Source organism: Canis lupus, chromosome 7 (genome assembly GCF_048164855.1).
Source record: "Canis lupus baileyi chromosome 7, mCanLup2.hap1, whole genome shotgun sequence".
Classification (NCBI taxonomy): Eukaryota; Metazoa; Chordata; class Mammalia; order Carnivora; family Canidae; genus Canis; species Canis lupus.
Window position 1 is genome coordinate 5,910,610 of NC_132844.1, and position 22,741 is coordinate 5,933,350.

Genomic DNA, 22,741 nt, shown 5'->3' on the forward strand with positions numbered 1-22,741 from the left:
GAATAGACATTCTTCCAAAGAAGACATCCAGGTGGCTAACAGACACATGAAAAGATGCTCTACATCACTCATCATCAGGGAAATGCATATCAAAACCACAATGAGATATCACCTTACACCAGTCACAATGGCTAGTATCAAAAAGACAAGAAATACAAGTGTTGACAAGAGTGTGGAGAAAAGGGAACCATCATGCCCTGTTGGTGAGAATATAAATTAGTGCAACCACTGTGGAAAACAGAATGGAGTTCCTCAAAAAATTAAAAATAGAAATGTCACATGATACAGTAATTCCACTACTGAGTATTTACCTAAAAAAAGACAAAAGCAATTCAAATTCAAAAGATATACACACCCCTATGTTTAATGAAGCATTATTTACAATAGCCAAGATATGGAAGCAACTTAAGTGTCCATCAATAGATAAATGGATATCGAAGATGTGGTACACACACACACACACACACACACACACACACACACTGGAATATTACTCAGCCATAAAAAAGAACGAAATTCTTGACATTTTTCACAACATGGATAGACCTGAAGGTTATTATGCTAAATGAAATAAGTCAGACAGAGAAAGGCAAATACCATAGGATTTCACTTATATGTGGAATCTAAAAAACAAACAGAAATAGACTCATAAATACAGAGAACAAAGTGGCGATTGACAGAAAGGAGGGGGTTAGAGCATGGGAATAATGGGTAAAGGAAATTAAGGGGTACAAACTTCTAGTTATAAAATAAGTAAGTAAGTCATGGAGATGAAAATCACAGCAGAGGGAATATAATCAATAATGTTATAATAACACTGTATGGTCATAGGTGTGACTACACTTATCATGGTGAGCACTGACTAATGTAGAGAGTTGTGGGATCACTATGCTGTACACCTAAAACTAATGTAACATTGTCTGTTGCCCATACTTCAATTTAAAAAAAAAAGTATTCATCTCTATAGTGCCTCAAATACCACACATTAGAATAGTGTGCATGAGATAATGTGGCCTTTTCTGACTCCTAGTCTTTTAACAGAAAGTAGAATTTTAGAGATTGTTCTCCAAAGCCTCATGCTGGACCCGAGGTCACACCTATCCTGCACACCTCGGTCACTTTGGCACTGTCTCCCGTGTCCGTCATCTTCACTGGAGTGGAACGCTGAGACACAGAGCCCTCCTCTTCCCGGTCAGTCCCAGAGTCATCCTCGGAGCTGCTGGACACAGCCTCCTCGCTGGGAGGTGGTGGGGCACTGGCTGCTGTTTTCCGCTGTAATACAGCTTCTTCTCTATTGCTCTTGTTCCTTTAAAAAGATGAACATTGCTACAGAGCATCTTTAAACCAAACCATTGACAGTCACTATGTATGACTCTGTCCAAAATCTTAATCCTAGTGAAGCACAAGAAAACGGGGTGAGAAACTAGTTTCTGGGTTCAGGTTACGAATAAGAGAAAACCTTAACATTTTACCATGTACATGTACTGACCTTATATGAATTTAAATCCTGTTGTAAATTCAAAAAATAAACCAGTAAGTAGGGGTAAACCAATGCAGAAAAGTCTTCTTACCACCTGGTTACTGTGCTTTCCTTTGGTAACTGAAATCAATATTTTCAAAATGTATGGTGCAATTGTAGACTATGTGTTTGTGACATTAGTAAAATTATCTACCTATAATTTGTAAAAGTTTCAAGAAGAGTCAATAGCCAAATCCATGTAAACTTCCTTTCATTCTATGATTTGATCAATCACAGCATTAGTTCACGATTTGTACCATAGTATTGAGCTACTGATGAACATAAACCAAAATTTAAAATTATTGTTACCAGTACATAACCATATTTGCTAGACATTCCTGCTAATAGTAGGGAATAGATGGGGGTTAAAAAACTCCAAAAACCCAGACTTATAAAAGTACTTACCTTTAGTTCCAAATATGAGAGTAGTAAGAATATTGCTTTTTAAAACTCAGATAATATTTTATAGAATATTTTTGGCTTTTATGAAAAAAGTTTTAATATTTCACTCTTTAAAAACTACTTTCTACAAAAGACTTAAATACTGTAATATTTTAATATTACAATATTATTTAATATAATATTAAATACTGTAATATTCTGAAATGTTCTAAGAAAGGAAAATGCAATACTGTCTGACCATGGATTAAATATTTTAGAAAATAAGCTAATTTCTGACTTTCTACAAAGTAAAAATTAAAGTCAATGGCATTTCTGTGCTACGAAATGTAATGTAATTGATCAACTTGTATTTGTAATTGTAATTGATAAACTACAGTAATGTAGTTGATCATGTACATATTTATTCCAGGAACCTCTTGAATTCTGAACTCCTGAGGATATCTCTTAAATTCCTTAGTTTTCAGTTCAAGGCTTAACATGCCGCTATTTAGAGCCATATATTTAAGGCATAGAAATGGTGTATCTGGAAATAGTAATACATATCCCATTGTATAAACCACATGTAGCTAGAATCCAACCAGGATCTCACACATGCTCACAAATACAGTTAGGACTCAATTATCTACAGCCTGGCCAGGGTTTCCAGCCAGAGTCTAGAAAAAAGTCTCATCACTGGGATTACTCAAGTAAATGGCAGAAACCGATCCTTATGCTAGAACATATAACATCTCATTCTAGTTTCTAAGCATGAAGATGTAAACACGGTTTGACTTCTTCCTCACATTACTGGATATAATAGTCTTCCCCCAAACAATGTTACAGTAATACACAGAAAATCTATTAGTTTCTCTACCTGAGCATATTTTTTTTTTAAATCTTTTTTTTTTAAATTTTTTTAATTTTTATTTATTTACGATAGTCACAGAGAGAGAGAGAGAGAGGCAGAGACATAGGCAGAGGGAGAAGCAGGCTCCATGCACCGCGAGCCCGATGTGGGATTCGATCCCGGGTCTCCAGGATCGCGCCCTGGGCCAAAGGCAGGCGCCAAACCGCTGCGCCACCCAGGGATCCCTGAGCATATTTATTTTAATGGTTCCTCTGGATGCCAACAAAAAATAAATAAAATGACTATAAATTTTTATGTAAGTATTTTATGTTGTGGGAAACAGAGGATGCTAAGTTATTTCTAGGACATAACACATAAGATCTGCTACCTATTCTTATGCCATCTGTGATATTCCTAATTTAAAATAACAAAATATACCATGTTGCTGAAATTCCTATAAATTCTTTCAATGTTGCATTGTTTAGTGATCTCAATGCTATGAATAAACTACCTGTATAGATGCAATACGTGGAATGTGCTCCAAACTATGTGACTTGCAGTTATTGTTTTTGGTGAAAATTAACTGCAAGTGTCATATTATTTTACATGAGTCTTTAAAATTTCATTCTATCTACAAATCTTACCCCAATACTGATTTTCCGGTTTCATCTGGTTTCCGCACTGTAAATGGACTCGGATCAATGCCAACAGTCTTAGGCATAAAGTCACTGGAGAAAGAGGAAAAGAAAGTCCATATGAATCGCTTTTCATCCAGATGATAATGGCTTCTGTTCAATTCACATTCTTATACCATGCCTTCTTAGCCCTCAGAGCTACTTATTCTGAGCCAAATGTTCAGGGGAGCTTAGGTGATCAAGGCCATAAAATCCCATGAACTAATGGCACCGGTAACTTCAATGCTCTCAGTCTTCACTGTGAATTTTCTTCATGATTATGAGACTGAGTGGTTTTGAATTAAAATTTTCTCTACTGGAATGGAGTTATACCTAAATTACTGCCAAGATGTATATGCTTTGTTTATATGTCACAATTACTTTTCAGGTAAAACTAAACTCATAAAACTAATGGCCAAACACTAAGCTGCTCAGTTTTACAGACAATGTTTTTATTACATTATATCACCCAGGGAGGCTGACATAATGATCAAAACACAGCAGAATGAAGTATCAGCATCTACCTCATTAAGCTGGGGTTAATTCATTAAAACACTGTTGGAACACTTTAAATAGAGACTCTTAGTTTACCACATACTAAGATAAGCTGAAGCTACTTCCACACTATGCAAGACCTACCTCCTGATTATTGCTGTAACCAGACTGAACTCCTCCTTATAGATGCCAAAAAGGTAAGAGAAGAGTCGCATGATTTATGCTGATGAGACTTATGGCTCTGGAAAGGATACTGCCCCCAGTGTGACCCATTACATTTTTTGAAGGAAAAGAAAGTAACATTGAATTTGACCCAAAATGCCTATTTGGCAGTTTGAAAATGCTATTTTAAAAACGTAAGTGGTTTAGTTTTTCTTTCTTTTTGAACATATATAGTTGATACTTATTATTGGGGAATCCGTATTTGAGAATTTGCTTGTTTCTAACATTTATTTGTAACCCCAAACCCAACACTCAGAGCTTTCACAATCACTTGCAAACATGCATGTGTAGAAAGGTGAAAAATTAGAGGAACTCAACAATGCTATGTTCTAGCTGACAGAGAGCAAGGCAACATTCTGGCTTCTTGTTTCGGCTCACACACTATAAACAAGTGTCCTTTCCATGGACTATTTACTGCCATGTTTTTTGCCTTTTTGTGCTTTTTGTTGGTAACCTTGTTGTCTCAAATGACCCCAAGCATACTGTTGAAGCTCTCTAGTGCTTTTAGGCCCAAGAAAGTTGTGTATTAGAAAGAAAATATGTGTGTAGGAGAAGCTTTGTTCAGGTATGAGTTATACTGTTGTTTGCTATCAGTTCAATGTTAACAAATAGTGTTGACTGCTAGGAGCTCGATGTTAGTAAATCAACAATATATATTAAATAAGGCATTTTTAAACAGCAACACACGTAATATGGTTATGTATTGACTGGGTGATAAAAATATGACCAGAGGCTTGCCAGGAACCTAACCCTGTATTTCCCCCAAAGAATAATGGTTTAGTACTCTCTAATCCAGCTGTTGCAGGAACTTATTAGAACATAACTCCTGCAAATACAAAAATTAACTGTATATTCATATATGTATGACATCATTTATCCTTTGCTGGGTTGACATATTCTGGAAATGATAATAACCTTATGGTTACAACTTCTAAACTTTTTTTTTTTTTTTTAGATTCTATTTATTTATTTACGACAGACATAAAGAGAGAGAGAGGCAGAGACACAGGCAGAGGGAGAAGCAGGCTTCATGCAGGGAGCCCGACGTGGGACTCGATCCCAGGACTCCAGGACCATGCCCTGGGCTGAAGGCAGGCGCTAAACCGCTGAGCCACCCAGGGATCCCCAACTTCTAAACTTTTAATAAGTTTAACTGAAAATCAACCAAGTAAAAATTCTAAACTTTCCATCTGAAACCAAACTAAAATATAGAGTGGTCTAGGAAGAAAAACCACAGAATGTGTTTCTACGTGTGCATTAATTTTAGGCATACGTGTATCACATTGGATGAAAATGTAAAATACAAAAATGTAAACTTCAGTATAAAATGTAATAATCAAAAAGTGATTTGCTTTGTCTAATTTTCTTATTCTAGTTTCATCACTTTTCTAAAAGATCCCAACAAACTCTGAAAAATGAAGTATATTAAAGAGTGATGGACCAAGATGAAGAGTCTGGAAACAATGTCACATGAATTATGAAAAGACAGAATGAAGGATATTTACCCTAAAAAAAATTAACACTGCTTCCTCAAATATCTGGAGGGCTGTCGTACAGAAAAGGAACCAGACTTGTCCTAGTCCTAATAAGAATTATAATATGATAGCTACAATGTACCTGTGACTTGGCTTGTATGTGTATGATACACATGCCCCTATCTACGTGAAAAAAGAAACTCAGATAAGTAAGATAATTTTCTCAAGGTCATACAGGTAGGCAGTGACTGATCTATGATTCACATCCCTACCTTTCTAGTACCAAAGACTATACTTTTTTCCACTAATTTATGCTGGCTCTTGATTTCTATGTTCAATTTTTAAAAGTGTGTTTATTCCAAATAACAAACTAGTATCAATGGGAGGCAGGTTTCAACTTACCAAAGGGAAGAAATGAACTCCAGCTGTCTAACACTAGAAGAGACTGCTTCCTATAGTGGGCTCCCCATCACGGTGGTTTTCAGAGGCTGTACAATCCCCACTAGTGGGCTTTTGGAACGGACTTATGTCAAAGCAAGATATGTCTATATAGACTAGGAAAACTAAAGTTCCTAAATCCTTAGTCAGGACACTCACAACATACCGTGCTGAGCTTGTCATAGCCAAGCAAAAGGTATCATCAAAACTACTCAGTTCGTACGGTCGGAAGAACTCGTTGTGGATGTCAATCTCTTCTTCGTATTTGTGGAATTTCTTCACTATCAACTTCTTTAAGTTTGCAGCACAGATAACTAAGAGAGATATGCCTGTTACTTGTAAAGTCTTTAGATTACATCTGGCGAACGAGGTTCAGCTCCTGCTCCTAGCACACTTGGGAGAGATGAGGTGTGTGCACAGAATATACAGTGCAAAGTCAAGTGTGACAAGCTCCAAGGAGGCAGGAGGGTCCCCTGAAGACAGGGTGGGAGCAGGCAGTTATTTTAGAAATCAAACTACTCAACTCTTTAAATTCCTTTTTTGCACTTAAATATGTACCCTCTGCCTTCTAGATAAAAATCATGCAGCTATTTCACTAAATCTTCCTTTATATTTCAAATCTGTTTATGGCCAATATTAGACCGTTAAAATCTTTTTCCTTTCTCCTAGAACAACAAATCTTCGCCATATGAGTTATGATTTTTCCCAGAATTTCAAGGTTATAAATACTTTTTAAAAATTAATTAATAATTTATTTAAAACTTAGTTTATGGCCTTTACCACCCAAAGTTGGAATACCTAACCATGACTAGATGGGAGTCTTTAAGTGGAAAGTTCCAGATTGGCAGTCAATCTTACTTAGTGCCCTTTCATAACTGGGAAAACTGGCTTGTTTAAGGTCAGGAGAATCAATAACAGCAGTACACTCTATTTAGAACTGAGCAATTATTTCAATTTGCAAATATCATTCGAATGTATTATACATTTAAGCTCATTCACTTAATATAAAAATTTTCTTGTCTTTCGACAAATTACTGAAATTAAATTTTAACCCTACTGACTAAAATGCACTTTTATATACACATCTGTGTCTTTTTTCACAGTTTAGATACAGGAAAAGTTTTTATTTCTCCTTGTGAATGGATCTTCACTTCCTTCCCATTATCCTCAAATATCTAGAATTGTAATTAGTACTAATTTTAAATGGTAAACTAATATAGTATATCTATTAGACATTTAAGGGCCATACCTAATAACTATAAAACACAATACAAGGTACTGGCCTACTTAGATAAAAGAAGTATAACACAGTCTCCACACTTAAAAAGCTGTCTAAGATGTTACAATCCCCTAGTATAGCAGCAACATAAAACTGAGTAGTCATTCACGTCTTTTTAATGAAATATTATATGCAAAGAATTTAATGCTTCGAGTTCATTTAGGAATAATTCCAAAATACGTTGTTATAAAAACTAAAAGAGAAACAGTGTACCTACCTTCATCATATGGCAGTGGTAAATGTTTTATTACCTCTGGTGTCCACCAGTGAGTATAACTATAAAATTAAAAAAAATAAATAAAAAGGTTAAGGGGGACCAAACATAAATGCTGGTTTTCTACAATTCACTGAGTAAACAGGGTTTACAGAGTAAGATGCTGCCTCTTTTTCAAAGTGAATTTTTTTCTTTTTAAAACATGTGTGTAAAGTTTTGGCATAAGAGGTCTTCAACATGTTTGTTTCTTTTCCAACACCTTTCTTGTTTCAACCATATCACAGATTTATGAAAATGCCGTGAACACATCTGAGAGTCAAGATGCTCTGATGTTACTTACTTTTAGCTAAAAAAATATTTGGGTATACTAAGCCAGACTCTAGGAGCTGCTGTTTACTTCTCCCCAGTGATTGTGCCTGCATTACTCTGCAAGCCAATAAGCAGCAGGACCTTTACCCAAGTTCTACAACCAAGACTCTCTTGCACATGGTTCTATAAGAGCCAGATTTACTTTTTCCACTCTGCTCTGGGTATATGAGTCTGTGTGTTTAGTGAATTACAACAGCTAAGTAAAATCATTAAGTGAACGGAGAGTCCTAAAGAACAAATTCTCTTAGAAAATAGTAAAGGCCCTGTTAATCTTTAACTGTAAATATTCACTACTTGATTACAGAGGCCAGAGGGAGGCAGGGAATTTCAATCATCTGGATTTCTGCCAAAGGACTCATCTGCTGTGAGCAGAGAATCTGAAAAAAATCCTGAACTGCCCTTTCTCTGAACATTGAACTTAATTCTGAATCAAATTCTGATAAATTGGGCTTTTAGGATGAAAATGCTGTATCAAAGTTCATGAGCACTAGGAAGGAGAATGATGTGAAATGGTATATCAAAATGTATTAAAAACATAGATTTTCAAAAGGTTCAGGAAAAAAAGCCTATGACCAAAAATGCTAAAAAGAGAATTTTAAATAAATGAAAGGCTTTCTAAAAATAAAACACTGACATTACAATCTTGAATAATCCCAATTATGATGAATAGGGGCATTTAAATGAAACAGGCAACAGAGAGAACTCTCCTAAAGATGGCAAGTAGAATACATAACCAAAGATGATAGAAAAAAAGGAATATGATGCCTAATGAACTGTGAGGGGGAAAGTGAGATAATAAAAGGAAAGGCTCTTCAAGTTTTGCCTGAGACCAAAGCTATGCTTTAGAACAGTGCTTCTCAAAATTCACTGCACAGATGAACACTTGGGAGATCCTGTTGAAGAACAGATTCTAATTCAGTAGGTGGGGCCTGAGATTCTGCATTGATGGTCAGCTCCTGCATTTTGCCAGAGGGGCTGGCCCTCATGCTGCTTTTTGAATAGGAAGGCTTTAGAACATGAAAAGAACACAAGAGGGTTATGCCTCCTGCTTGTCAATAATTCATTCAGTCTTTCAATCTTTACTGAGCGCCCACTGTGTGTCAAACACTATTCTACGTGTTAGAAATGTCACATTGAAAATAATGATAGAAAAAAGGGGAGCTGCTTAATTCCAGCACTATTTCTATCTTCAATAGTCATGAGAAGTTTCATGCAAGAAAGATAAAAACAAGAGAAGAGAGAAGCTTGTACAGTCCAAGAGATGGAACAAAGCAGCAGAGCACCTCTAAATCATTCAAGTGTCCTTGCTAAAAATGGGCAAAGGTAGTCTTGATGCTCAAAAGTGAGAGGGTAATAGATTCCACAAACTATACACTGGTGAGTGCGATGTCATTTCCTGCAAGATCGCCGAATCAAGTATTAAGTAGAGTATTAAAAAGATGGCCAGTGACTTCTATGAATCCACAACCAAAATATACCAGTCTAATCTCATTTGCATTTCTCGTAGGAGAATCAGACTGTCAGATCATAAGAATGAAAAAGCATAGACTAATCGCTTAAGGTATGTGTGTGCATGTGTGTGTGTGCATGCCATGTGTGCACAGGTGTAAATTCTATTTTGTAATCACTTAATCTTGGCAGAGGAGGAAAACAAAGAAGGTATCAGCTACCATATAAGAAGTTTCCTAAATAATGTTGCTCACAATTAACTTACCTAAGATAAAGAAGTAAACTTTCTAAAGAATGGGTTTAAACTCAGAATGTACCATGTGGAGAAAAAGAATTAAGAGATGATCTTTTCATGACCTGAAACAGGCACAGATATTTTTTCTGAATATTATTAAGCTGTTATTTCCCTAAGCAAGATAAAGCAACTTAATATTTTTTAAAAAGTCCAGCTTCTGTGGGTGGGTCTCAGAAGCACAGAAGCCCATGAGAAATACCTGTCCCAGGGAAGATGAGCTAAGATGGATGGAGGATGAGAGCCTCTGAGAGGACAACGCAAGATGCCAGAGATCTGGTGCCACTTCTTCCTTTGCATACAATGCCTAATCAGTCAGCTGCTCTCCTCTCCTTCGGTCCCTAGTATTAACAGGGTTCAATTCCACTGGCTTACTCACATAGGAAGGTTTGGGAGACTTAAAAAAAAGACTCAATTCCCCTAAATTGGGAGCCCTCTGAAATAACATATGGACTTTAGCAAAGCAATCAATACTTGTGAACAAGATACACAGATGTGGGCAGGAGGACAATATAGTTAAGTGAGGACAGCAGAGTAAGTTACAGCCATGTAAATAATTCCAACCACAAATTATGAAACAATGTTAAGGTAGAAGAAGTTGTCAGGTGGTGTCCCATAGGCCTCTGCCATCTACCTTATTTCAGTCAACATTTTTCATCAAGGATTTGTATGGGGATCAAGATGGCCAGCTGGTTAAATGTGAAGAAGCTGTAAATCTACAGGTAATAGTTAATAATAAAAAGAATACACATCTAAACCCCCTTTTGGGGAAGCAGGCAAAGCATATATGAACATGACCCAGAATGCTCAAATAAGCATACAAGAATGGTATAGATAAGGCATGGTGGCAGGACATGTTAAAAACACTCAGGAGTTCTAATGGACAGGAACCTCGGAGAGTCAACATTGTGACGGCACTGCTAAAAATAGCTAGTGCAATTTTATAGTTAATGATAAACACAGAGTATCCAGGACAAGAGGAATAATGGCTCCAATGGTCCCACAATATTTGGCACAAATCAGATCAAACTGTGACCATTACTGAACCCAGGTCTGGGTAGCACAGTTTAAAAAGAACATTGACATTGACTGGAAGCCCTAAGAGGAAAGCATTCTTAATCCCAGAGAGACTTGAAACCACAGTCTGTGAGGAACAGCTGAAGAGAGTGGGGCTGTTTAACCTGGAGTAGAAGAGATTCAGAGAAGGTATGAACTTGTCTTCAAATATTTAAGACTATGAAGTGGATAGGGAAATTGTGTTCTTTGGGTCTCAGTAGACTGGACTAAGATTAGTAGGTAGAGTTACAGAGCAGCAGATCTCAGAGTGATATGAGGAAGAAGTACATAAGCAGACTGTTGGAAAAAAACTGCCTCAACCAGACATGGCCCAGAGGACAAACCAGGACTAATCTGCACAGGCCAGATGACCTCTCCTGGGGAGACACAGAGCGAACTGACATAGCAGACAATGAAGAGAGCCGAGAAACCTCCCAACTCTGAGTCAATGAAGCAATTAATGCTTAATATCTCCAGACATCTTGGTGACATGATAAACACTAAATCAATAAATAGCATCTTAGATGATATATGACATATTAACCTAATTCAAAGAAAGCTTCATTTAGTGGTTCTAGGCAGATAAAAAAAAATGTGGGATTTTGAGTAATAGAAGCAGCTACCTCAAGAGGACCTGTTTTGGATAAACTCTAGTCAGAGCTACAATTATTCCACCTTCCCTTATCATTCAATAAAAATATATCACAACAAATCACTGGTAAACACAGTATAAAACATAGGACTGTCATCAAGTTTAGAAACACAAGCAAATATATGTAAAGTGTTTATTGATATTACATTATAATAAGTGATAAAATAATATTATCTAAGTTTCTAGATTTTATGGTCATCCTGTAAGATTTTGAATAAATGTCACAACTAGGGAATATTTTCTCCTTAAAGAATAATCACAGTACTGACATCTATCGCATTTACCATGTGCTAAGCATTTATATAAACCAATCTGATGCTGAGAAAAACACACAAGTTAGATAGTATTATTATCTCTATTTTACTGATAATGGCCACTGAGACTTAGTTATGTAACTTGCCCATAGTCACAGCAATTTTAACTAGAGGCCATCTCTCTGAGCCTGGCAGCTTGAGGACTACGCTGATTCTGTGTCCGACCCAGTACTAAGTAGTCCCCACACATTTTCTCAATCCTCAAAATGACCCTGTGAGATGTACATAGTCATCTCCATTTTACAAATGAGGAAAAAAGATTTCCAGAGTTCAATAGGTCTGAGGTCACACACTGGCAGAAATTCTAGCTCAGCCCCACCCAACCCTGAAGTCCATGCTGTCACCCAGTTAACTGCCTCTGACTAAATTGTTCATTTTGGGGACACCTGGGTGGCTCAGTGGTGGAGCATCTGCCTTCAGCTTGGGGCGTGATCCCAGGGTCCTGGGATCAAGTCCCACCCACATTTGGCTCCTTGCAGGGAGCCTGCTTCTCCCTCTGCCTGTGTCTCTGCCTCTCTCTCTCTGTGTCTCTCATAAATAAATAAATAAAATCTTTAAAAAAATACAGATTAAAAAAATAAATTTTTCATTTTATTATAATATTAACTGTCACCAAAATAACCAGTATAGTCCAAAATAAAAACACTGAAATTTATTTTACAGGATCTGTAAGTACTATTTATGAGCGGTATCTTCTGTTGATAGCATGAACTAATTTTTGGAATTGTGACATTCTGGAGCAAAGAACCCACAAAAACAGGAGACCAAACCAACTGAGAGAGCCATATTATCTACTTTGATAAAACTTTATTTTCAGTGGCAGGCTTGCTGCTGATTCTTGCTGAATCATCTAACAAGCTGAATTATCTCAGTCAAGACACATTCTCTCTGCAACCTCAGTTTCCTTTTTTTTATTTTTTTTAAGAAAATAGGGACATAACAGCAGCTTCTTTTGATGCCACAAATAAGCTCCAACACCGCCTGCCTGTTATCAGTTACATAACTCAAGGTAAGCAAGTGGTTTAATATACACGTGTAATATACTAGCTAATTTGTGCAGCAGACAATTGAGTTTTGGCTGTTCCCAAGCTGTGTGTTAATAGCTTTAATACTTGAAGGTGAAACAAAATTTTGGAAAAATCACCCACATTTACCTATAGTCAATTGTATCACCATAGCTAAATATGGGTATTTACACTCATCTCTCATCAAATAAACATAATTAGTTCCAACTTTTTTGTCAGCAAGAATTCAGAGGCAATCATTTAAAGTGAAAATCAGCAGTGCTTCTTTAATAGGGAAGGAAACTCAAATAACAAGCTGGTTATTCCAACAATATGCACTTACCAGAACAAATCTGAGAAACAGAAACTCTGACACATCCCTAATATTCTAAGCACCCCGAAGTGACACAGAATTTGGTAACAGCTGTAACATCAGCACTTGCTAATTGTCCAGTTGCCTGTCCACACAATTAAGCACAGGCTGGCAGTGACCCCCATAGTATTTGGGAAGCACTGTTGCACAAAATATGGGCTATATTAAACTGATGCTGTGAGAAGAGCATTATGAGGGAACTTGACATTGTAGGCCTTTGAGCCGAATGCACCGGTCTCCAGCCTCCTAGGTGAGAACATTTTACTCGTGTGGCAAAACTCCCTATGTTAGTATGTGATGCCTCCATTAAAAGAAATGAAAGTCTTCTCACTAAACCCTCACGATGACTCTGGGAAATGTGTCCCATTGCTCACATTCACACATAAGGAAAATAAGGTGGGGAGAAGTTAAGTAACTAACCCAAGGTTACCCAGCTACAGAGTCAACCTGACCCTGAGGCTACACTACAGGTAAATACTTTATTTCTTTTGAGAATATTAATATCAACTCAACTGTCATCAAAATAACCTGAAATAGCTATTAACTCCAGAAAGCCCTGAGTACAAAGGGATATGGGAGTGGTATCTGCCACCAGAGTCACTGCTCTCATTTCCCGATTTTGCCAGGGTCACTAAGAGCTGGCTGTGTTTCTGGAAAGAAGGAATATTAGAATTCCAAAGTGATGCTGCTTGGACCCCTCACCTGAAAAATCAAAAACTGACTCCTTAAATGGGAGGGTTCCTTAACTTGCAGGAAGCACTCAGAAATAATGTGCATGGTTTGCTTTAGTGAAAGAGCTACAACTTACGTTCAGTGATGAAGTTCTGAAACTTTCTATCTTATGAAAAATGCAAACCCCCCCAATTATTAATGACAATTTCCCAGACCAGTATTAGGACACCAACAATACTGAATTCCTTATGGCAAATGTGTAGTAAAACTGGTGACTTTAGTAGTTTTTAGTAAAACTGGTGATTATTGCTCAAAAATGAAAGTATTTCATATTCAAAATAACACCAAATCTGAATTTCCATAGGAGACCAGGAAGAAAAATACCTTCTTCTTGTTGGTAAAAGCCTCATGGTATTTTTATGATGCAAATAAAAATCTGTCGGGAGTTCCCAGAGATGAGGCTTCCCTTCAGTGGGATGAAAAACTCCTAGAAAGAGATTAATGGAATCTTGTCTATCGGCATCTAAAAAGCAAAAATAGGCATTTTAGGAAACCACTACTGAGATATACAACTGAAGAGAATGTTTTCTCAGGAGGATGAGGGTACAACTGTGATTTCATAAAACACACCTTTGAAAATAATAGTATTTATACTTCAGAAGTCATGCACACACACAAAATCTAAAATAGTCACCAAGATTCTGAGCAGAATTAAAATCTTGTTTCAAACTGCTTCCTTTTTTGCTCCATTCCTCTCATAATCTAGAGGACAGTGAGCACATACTGCTTCTTGAATTTTGAGAGACTCTTAATCTTCAAGAACTGCCATCAGACCATAGTGATTTTATTTTTAGGGTGACAAATTTTCACCATTCCTTAGTCTACCTGAAACAAATACATCTTCCCTTTTGTTACAAAGACAAGCAGAGCTGTGGGAAACAAACAAAATGATCCAACTGCTATCTGTATTCTGTTGCACAACCTAGAACAAGTTGCTCTGCATAGTTTCCACTTCTAATCCTTGAAAAGATATTCTCCATTTCCTTAGCAGAGACAATGTTTACCACATTTTCTGTCCTCCTCAGCTGTGGGTCTGGCCCATTCCCTTCTGTGTTTGACAATGAAGGTAAAGTGGGCACATGGATAACAGCCTCATTCTAACTATTCAATCACTCCGAAATTACTAGCTGCATATGTACATGTATCGTATTTCCTTCCTTTTTTAATTATATTTTGGTAAAAATGATGATGAACACTAAAGGGTCTCATGAAGCACCATCTCCCCCACACCCTAGTATCATCCTTCATTCTTTCCCTTCATTCTGCCTTCCATTCTTGTGTCAGAGCCCTGTTTATTCAAGTTTGGGGCTGACATCCACAATTAAATAATACCCTATTTCTGAAAATGAGCATAGAACTAAAAAGACAGCATAGTAGAAATGACTGCTTTCAAAACAAGAGAACATTACCATAACATCAGTCTTCTTCCAATAGCTACGGTGAACATAGATATTTCTGAAATTAGCAACACTGTTCTCATTGGACTATTTGGTCATTTCAGCAAAAGCAGTAAATGAAATATGGCACATCAAACATGTATTCGCATTATTACTTTTTGACAGGAAGTGTTCCATTAAAGTAGCATTTACTTTTCAGGCCAAAGGTAATATATAAAAGGAATGTGTTTATATGGGTAATATATTTAGGGCCTTTTTGCCACTTTTGAGAGAAAACAAGTACTAAATGATGCAGACATTATCACCTCAATTTGCATTCTCCTTAAACAATACAAAAGTAAACATACCGCTTTTTAAAAAAGACCTTTCTTTTCTTTTCTTTTCTTTTCTTTTCTTTTCTTTTCTTTTCTTTTCTTTCTTTTCTTTTTTTCTTTTCTTTTCTTTCTTAAGAGAGTGTGTGTGAGCAGGGGGAAAGGCAGAAGGAGAGGGAGAGAGGGGGATCTCAAGCAGACTCCTCACCAAGCAGGGTGCTCAATGTGGGACTTGATCTGAGAACACTGAGATCTTACCTGAGCTGAAACCAAGTGTCAGATGCTTAACTGAGCCACATAGGCACCCCCCCATATTGCTTTTATTAGTAATTACATGGCACTTAATAATTCATAATATGCAGGACCTCAAGATATCTTAATACTATCTTGAGAAGCTTTTCGTTTTTTCAGTCATGTTTTCAAGGAGTCTTTCATCCTTTAAACCTCATAGTTGCTTCCTTTAAGTTTTAGCTAGTATGATAAAATGTGAGATGTGAGAAGTAATCAAATAAAGGATATTCCTTTGAAGGATCATAATGAAGACTTGCTGAATGTGCTGCTGTTTCCATAAATATATATCTATGATGCATATGGTCATTATAACTAAGGACTCCAAGGCCAATTTAAGGAACCTGAGGATATTTTCCTGGCTACTCTTGACTGCAAATAAGACAACCACCCTTAGGAACACAGTAGAACTTTGAATATGGACAAGAGCTTGAAACAGGTGGGTTCTTTGTAGTTATGGATAACAAGAGGGCAATGATTACCTATCTTGGTTTTTTTTTTTTTTTTTTTTTTGATTACCTATCTTTGTACTCAATCATGCTTTAAAGGAAAAAAGAGTAATGTACCATTCACACTCCACTCAAATAGCTAAACACTAACCAGTTTTATTATGTATGTATTAAATAGATTAGGCTTGAATGTAACAATTCTTATTTTTAGTTAGCAAAAAAATATTTTAGAACTAGAATATTTATTATTCTAATATTAAATTAAGTTTGTGATGAAGTGGCCTGTGAAATTAGTAATGGAAAGGAATATTATTCAATAAATAGTACTGTTTAACTATTGCAGGGGAGGGAACAATAAAGAATTAGATCCCTACTTCATACTATATATTGAAATAAATACCAATTAATATAAGAAAGACAAAGATCAACACCCTAATAGAAAAAGAGAAACATGGAATTTTTGAAAGAAAAAAAACAGAAATAGACAACAAACATACCAAAATTCAACTTTATGTTACCAAACAAATGCAAATTAAAACAAAATACCATGTTTTACCTATTTAAGGTGGCAAATACTTATCAAAATGGGCACTTCCATACTCTGCTGAGGGGATATTAACTGTGATACAGTATCCTTTTTCTAAGTCAATTTGGCAACACAGGTGTTACTTGCTTTCTGAAAGTCTGCATTATGCCACTTTGCTTGGGAAAGGCCTACATTAGTACCTGTTCATGTTAATGGAAAGAAATCTGAAGAGGATTTTAACTTTTATGGAAACAGCTATTACTGTAGTAATGTAGGTCTTTCCTAAAAGCAAAGTGGTATAACTCAAACTTCTGGAAAGTGGGAGATATTCTTCCCTTTATGCCATTTCAGCTTACCAAAGTTTCCGTGAGATATGTATATGGGTGTGTGTGTGTGTGTTTTTCCTGTCAAAAAGTAAATACATATATATGTATATGTATTTATATATATATTTAAAAATGTGTATGTATAGATATGTGTGTGTGTATATATATAAATATAAATATAAATATATATTTTTTTATATAATAAAAAAGGGCTTTTTTATATAGTTAAAGCCCTGAAAATATCCACACTCTCTGACCTAAAGTATGCTTCTGGAATTTCCCATAAGATAACATCAAAGATATGCAAAAAAAAAAAAAAAGTATATGTTTAAAAATGTTTAAAAGGAATCTAAATGTAAAATAATAACTAAATTATGATATTTCTAAAGGACAGACTACCATAGGCTACTAAAAATCATGTTGTAGAAGAATATTTAAGGTCATAAAGATTACTCACATTATCTAAAGGGCAAAAGCAGAATATAAATATTATGTGTATGGAAAGATTATGTTCTCCTTAATATGAACGAATGGCTATCTCTGGAAGGTGAAGGTTATATGATTTAATTGTGACTATTCTACGCTTTCTATAATTCACATATCTTACTTTCATATTTGAAAAGAAGAACTGCCATACATTCATTCACCCAAGAACCTACTATGTTCTGTACTAGGGACATAGTAGTACACAAGCCTGACTCTGGCTCTGGGGTGGGGCTTACACTCCAACTGACAAACAAAAATACATATAAGGAAATAATGGACAAGGCACATTCAAGGGATGTAAGTTCTATGAAAACAATTAAAAGAGAGTGACATGAGAGCAAAGGGAGAGGATGAGGACACTTAAATTGGGTAGCCAGGGCAGGGGTAGAGGCTGCAGTATCTGAAGAAGTAACACCTGAAGTGTAAAAATGAGAAAGAGGTGGTCACATAAAGCTCTGGGTGCTCTGCCCATGCAGAAGGACAGACAAACACAAAGCCCAGAAGGAGGAAGAAACTGGGCAGCTCCAGGACCAGGAAGGAGGCCAGGGAGGCTGGAGGGCAGTGGATAGGGAAATAGCCACATTAGAGACAGATGGGGCCTGGGCATGCAAAGTTTTGTAGGTCACCATATAGAGTCATATTTTAAGTGCAATGGAAAGCCCTGGAAGGGTTTTTAAAAGAGGCACGTGATGCTATCTGACTTAAGCTTTTTGTTATTGTTGTTTAAGATTTTATTTATTTATTTGACAGAGAGAGAGAGAGAGAGAAAGCATAAGCAGGGGGAGCAGCAGACGGAGAGGGAGAAGCAGGCTCCGCACAGAACAGGGATCTCAACATGAGACTCAATCTCAGGACCCTGGAATCATGACCTGAGCCAAAGATAGATGCTTAACCAACTGAACCACCCAGAACCACCCAAGTGTCACTATCTGACTTAGGTTTTGAAAAGATCCCCCTGGCTGCTGTGCAGAAGTGTGGAGGTAGAGAGCTGAGTCAGGACTTGTTCAGACAAGAAGTAACCGTTTCTTGCACCAGCACAGCAGCAGTCAGGATGAAGAATAGCAAAAGCATTTAGGGTGTACTTTGGAGGCTGAGACAACGAGATGCACTGAGAGATGGGACTGGGACAGTGGGGCTAAGTAATGAAAATATAGGAATAAGGGTTGATTCCAAGGTTTCTGAACTGAGTGATAGGTACTGAGGTGGAAAAAGCAAGTGGAGAAACAGGTTTGAGTCGGTCAGGAGGTTCTATCTCAGAAATGATCAGTTTGAGATTCTTATTAGATCTCTATGGTAGTAAGAAATTTGGGCCCGAGACCTTTCCTTCCTAGTGTCATACCCATAAATATTTTCTATCACATGGCAAAAGGGACTTTGCAGATGTAATTGAGGTTACTAATCACTGACTTCAAGAAAGGGCAATTATCCTGTATTTTCTGGGTGGGCCCACTGTAATCACATGAACCCTTCAAAGGCAAAGAGGAAAGTAGAAAGGAAGGTGGAAAGATTGAAAGCACAAGAAGGATTCAATGTACCACTGCTAGCTCTGAAGATGGAGGGGCTACAAGTCAAGGAAGGCAAGCAGCCTTTGGGAACTGAGAATGACCCCCAGCCAACAGCCAGTAAGGCCACGGGGACTTCAGTCCTTTACCTGCACAGGATTCTTCCATCAACCTGAATGAGCCTGAAAGCCTCCAGGTAAAAGCCCAGGTTGGCCGACACTGACTTAACTTTGGCTTCTTTCGACTCATTGTCTTCATTTTTACCAGCCTTGTGAGACCCTAAGCAGAGAACACAGCTGAGTAATGCTGTGCCCAGACTTCTGACCCACAGAAACTGTGACATGAGTGTTGTTTTAAGATGCTAATTTTGTGGTAATTTGTTATAGAACCTATAGAAAGCTAACACAGTATTCAAGAAGAGAGGCTAGCTAGGTGGGCTTTTGGATAAATGAGTCCAATGTTCAGTAGAGAAGTCAAGGTTAGAGACGCAAAGGTGAGTTGTTAAGTGCATGGTATTTATGAGCTGGATGAGATGCCCTATGGTATAAGTGTGGAGAGAAAAGAGAAGAGGGTTTAGAAATGGGGCTGGAGACATCAATAGGGAGATTGAGTGAGATATCACAGAAGCGAGTTTCAAGAAACAGGGGGCGGCCACCTGTGATAAGAGCTGATGAAAGGCTGAGCAAGATGAAGACAGAGAAGGGACCAGTGAATTTGGCGATATGGAGTTGGTTGGTGATTTGGATGACCACAGGTTCAGTGGCATGACAGGGCAGATGCCTAGTGAAGCAGGTGGAGAGAACAGGCACACAGAGAACTCAAGAAGTTTTGCTTAGGAACGCAAAGGAAAAGGACTGTCGCTGGAGGGGGATGTGGGACTGGGGATGGAAGGAAAGGTCAGAGGGAGAATACTAAGGAGTGCTTTCATGCTAATGGAAATGAGGCAGTGGAAAAGGGGAAACCGATGATGTGCAGGAATGAGAGTGTACTTACAGGGAAAGCATGAAGGGACGGGATTCAAAGCATGGCGGAGGGGAAGGCCTAAGATGGGACAGGGCTACTCCACTCATTGTCATCCAGTAGAGAAACTACAGGTACAGGTAAGGACAGGCTCTGCATTGGGAGGGAAGATGAAGAGGAAATTCAGCTCCATGACGTGTTCTCAGTGATGTACAAGCAAGGCCACCAGCTGAGATTGGGGTGTTGTGGATTTTAGAAGACATGAAATGGTCCTTTTGGAAAGTGGTCATTTCCAAATAGTCCCTGCCTAGTATGAATATACGTAAGAAATGCAGTAAGACTGGAAGGCTGTTTTGAGTGTCCTTTGGAGAGCTGCAGGCAGTTTAAAGTGAGAGTAATTAGCTGCAACTTTTTCTTTTGCCACGTTTAACTGCTTTGGTTGCAGGAGAGGCGAATAATTATTGTTACTTAAAATGTTCTTAAAACATTTTGCCTAGTGTCTTCTTCCTGCTAGAGCCAAACCCAGCTCATCTACTCTAAACCTGCTGTTAGAAGCATGACTTGAGAAGGCTGTCTCACTAGTCTTGATAAACTAAAATCTCTTCCTCTCTTGCATGCCCCTGTTCCAGTGGTGAGCAGAGTGGCGGGGGGCGGGGGAGGGATACCTCCCACTACCTTACAGCACTATCATAAAGCTGAGTGATGCCACCTCCACATGTTTCCCATGTGTGGTACGCTTTGCAGTCTTTACCTTGTAAACTTTTCTTTTTTAAAATCTCTGTTTGAGAAAGACATGATTCCCCTCCATGCATGCACACACATGCACCACAATTTTAAATTGCACGTGTGTGTATGTATGCATGTACACAGCAGATCTATTATTAACTGCTGGACTCCTATAGCTTTTTTCTTTTTTATATTTCTTATAGTAGGATTTAAATTCAGTAAGTTTCAATAAGAAAATTCAGTTTACCAAAATGTAAATGTAAATGTAAAAAAAAAAAAGTTAGGTTAACCAGGTGCTTCAGGCAGTTATAATTATAAAGCTCTTCCTAACATCTGAAGGGAGTACCTAGGTATCCCTTCTTGTTGGCCGATGTAACCAACTATGTTAAAAACCAAAGGTACTTCTTAAAGACAAACCTCAAAGCATGTTAATAATGTGAAGCCTCAAGAATGTTTTTTTAAATGATCATGTAAGAGACTCAAATAGGTTGCCTATACAGATAGGTTGCCTATACAGCAATAATCAGTCTATACAAACCAATGATAAAATTCCTAACAACCTAGGGCAATAGAAGTAAAAATAAAGAAATGGGACTATATCAAGCTAAAAAACTTTTGCACAGTGATGAAAGTCATCAACAAATGAAAGACAATCTACTGAATGGGAGGAGATATCTGCAAATGAAATGCCCAATACCAGGGTAATATCCAAAATATATTAAGAACTCACACACTCAATATCAAAAAAAACCAAAAAACAAAAAAAAACAAACCAAACAACTGATTGAAAAATGGGCAGAAGACCTGAAGACACACTTCTCCAAGGAAGGTATCCAGATGGCCAACAGACACATGAAAAGTCACTCATCATCACTAATCATCAAGGAAATGCAAATCAAAACCACAATGAGACATTATCTCATATTTGTCAGAATGACTAGTATAAAAAAAGCAAAACAAGAAGAAACAAGTGCTGGTGAGGAATCAGAGAAAAAGGAACCCTTGTGCACTGTTGGTGGGAATACAAAATGGTGTGGCCACTATGGAAAAGAGTGTGGAGGATCCTCAAAAAATTAAACCTAGAACTACCATATGATCTGGCAATTCCACTTCTAAGTATTAATCCAAAAAACCCAAAAACACTAATTCAAAAAGATGTACCTCTATGTTCATTGTAGCATTATTTACAATAGCCAGGATATGAATGCAACTTGAGTGTCCATCAACAGGTGAATGGATAAAAAGATGTGGTATATGTGTATGTACACACACACGCACACACACACACAATATTACTCACCTATAAAAAAGAATGAAATCTGGATAGACCTAGCGGGTATTATGGTAGGTGAAATAAGTCAGACAGAAAGACAAATATTCTATAATTTCACTTACATGTGGAATCTAAAAAATAACACAAATTAACAAAATAACAAAACAGAAACAGACTCACAGATAGAACAATCTGGTAGTTTCTAGAAGAGAGAGAGAATTGGGCAAATTAGGGGAAGGGGATTAAAAGGTACAAACTTCCAATTACAATTAAATAAGACATGGGGTTGCAATATATAACATAGAAAATATAGTTAATAATATTGTAACAATTTTGTATGGGTAACAGATAGTAGCTAGATTTACCATGATGATTACTTCATAGTATATATAAATGTTGAATCACTATGTTGTATACCTGCAACTAATATAATATTGTGTATCAACTAGATTTCAATGACACAAAACACTCTCAGGTGTCCTGTTTCCCCGTGCCAACAAAGTAGTGCCAATCTTTTTGATCTTTGCTGATGCATGAAGTGGTACTCTACTATAATTTTATTTTTCTTATTATGCATGAGGTTAAACATCTTTCATATGTTTAGAATCTATTTCCATTTCCTTCCCTATGAACTATATGTATATGTGTCTTTCGCTCATTTTTTCTGTTGAAATACTGGTCTCTTTATATTAATATATAAATATTTCTAAAG

The 22,741-nt window shown here is 37.1% G+C and overlaps 1 protein-coding gene across 4 annotated transcripts in view; it reads right to left on the bottom strand.

Annotated features, from left to right (window-relative positions):
- The window catches only part of FIG4 (FIG4 phosphoinositide 5-phosphatase), a 123,608-nt gene that overhangs the window by 41,135 nt on the left and 59,732 nt on the right, over nt 1-22,741 (bottom strand). For all 4 annotated transcript variants that reach the window (XM_072831789.1, XM_072831788.1, XM_072831790.1 and 1 more), the window contains 5 exons: nt 14,110-14,248; nt 7,548-7,606; nt 6,218-6,365; nt 3,392-3,475; nt 1,111-1,306 (listed from right to left, as the gene is read on the bottom strand). In XM_072831789.1, coding sequence (XP_072687890.1) covers nt 1,111-1,306; nt 3,392-3,475; nt 6,218-6,365; nt 7,548-7,606; nt 14,110-14,248 — 626 coding nt within the window. The remainder of the gene's footprint in view (nt 1-1,110; nt 1,307-3,391; nt 3,476-6,217; nt 6,366-7,547; nt 7,607-14,109; nt 14,249-22,741) is intronic.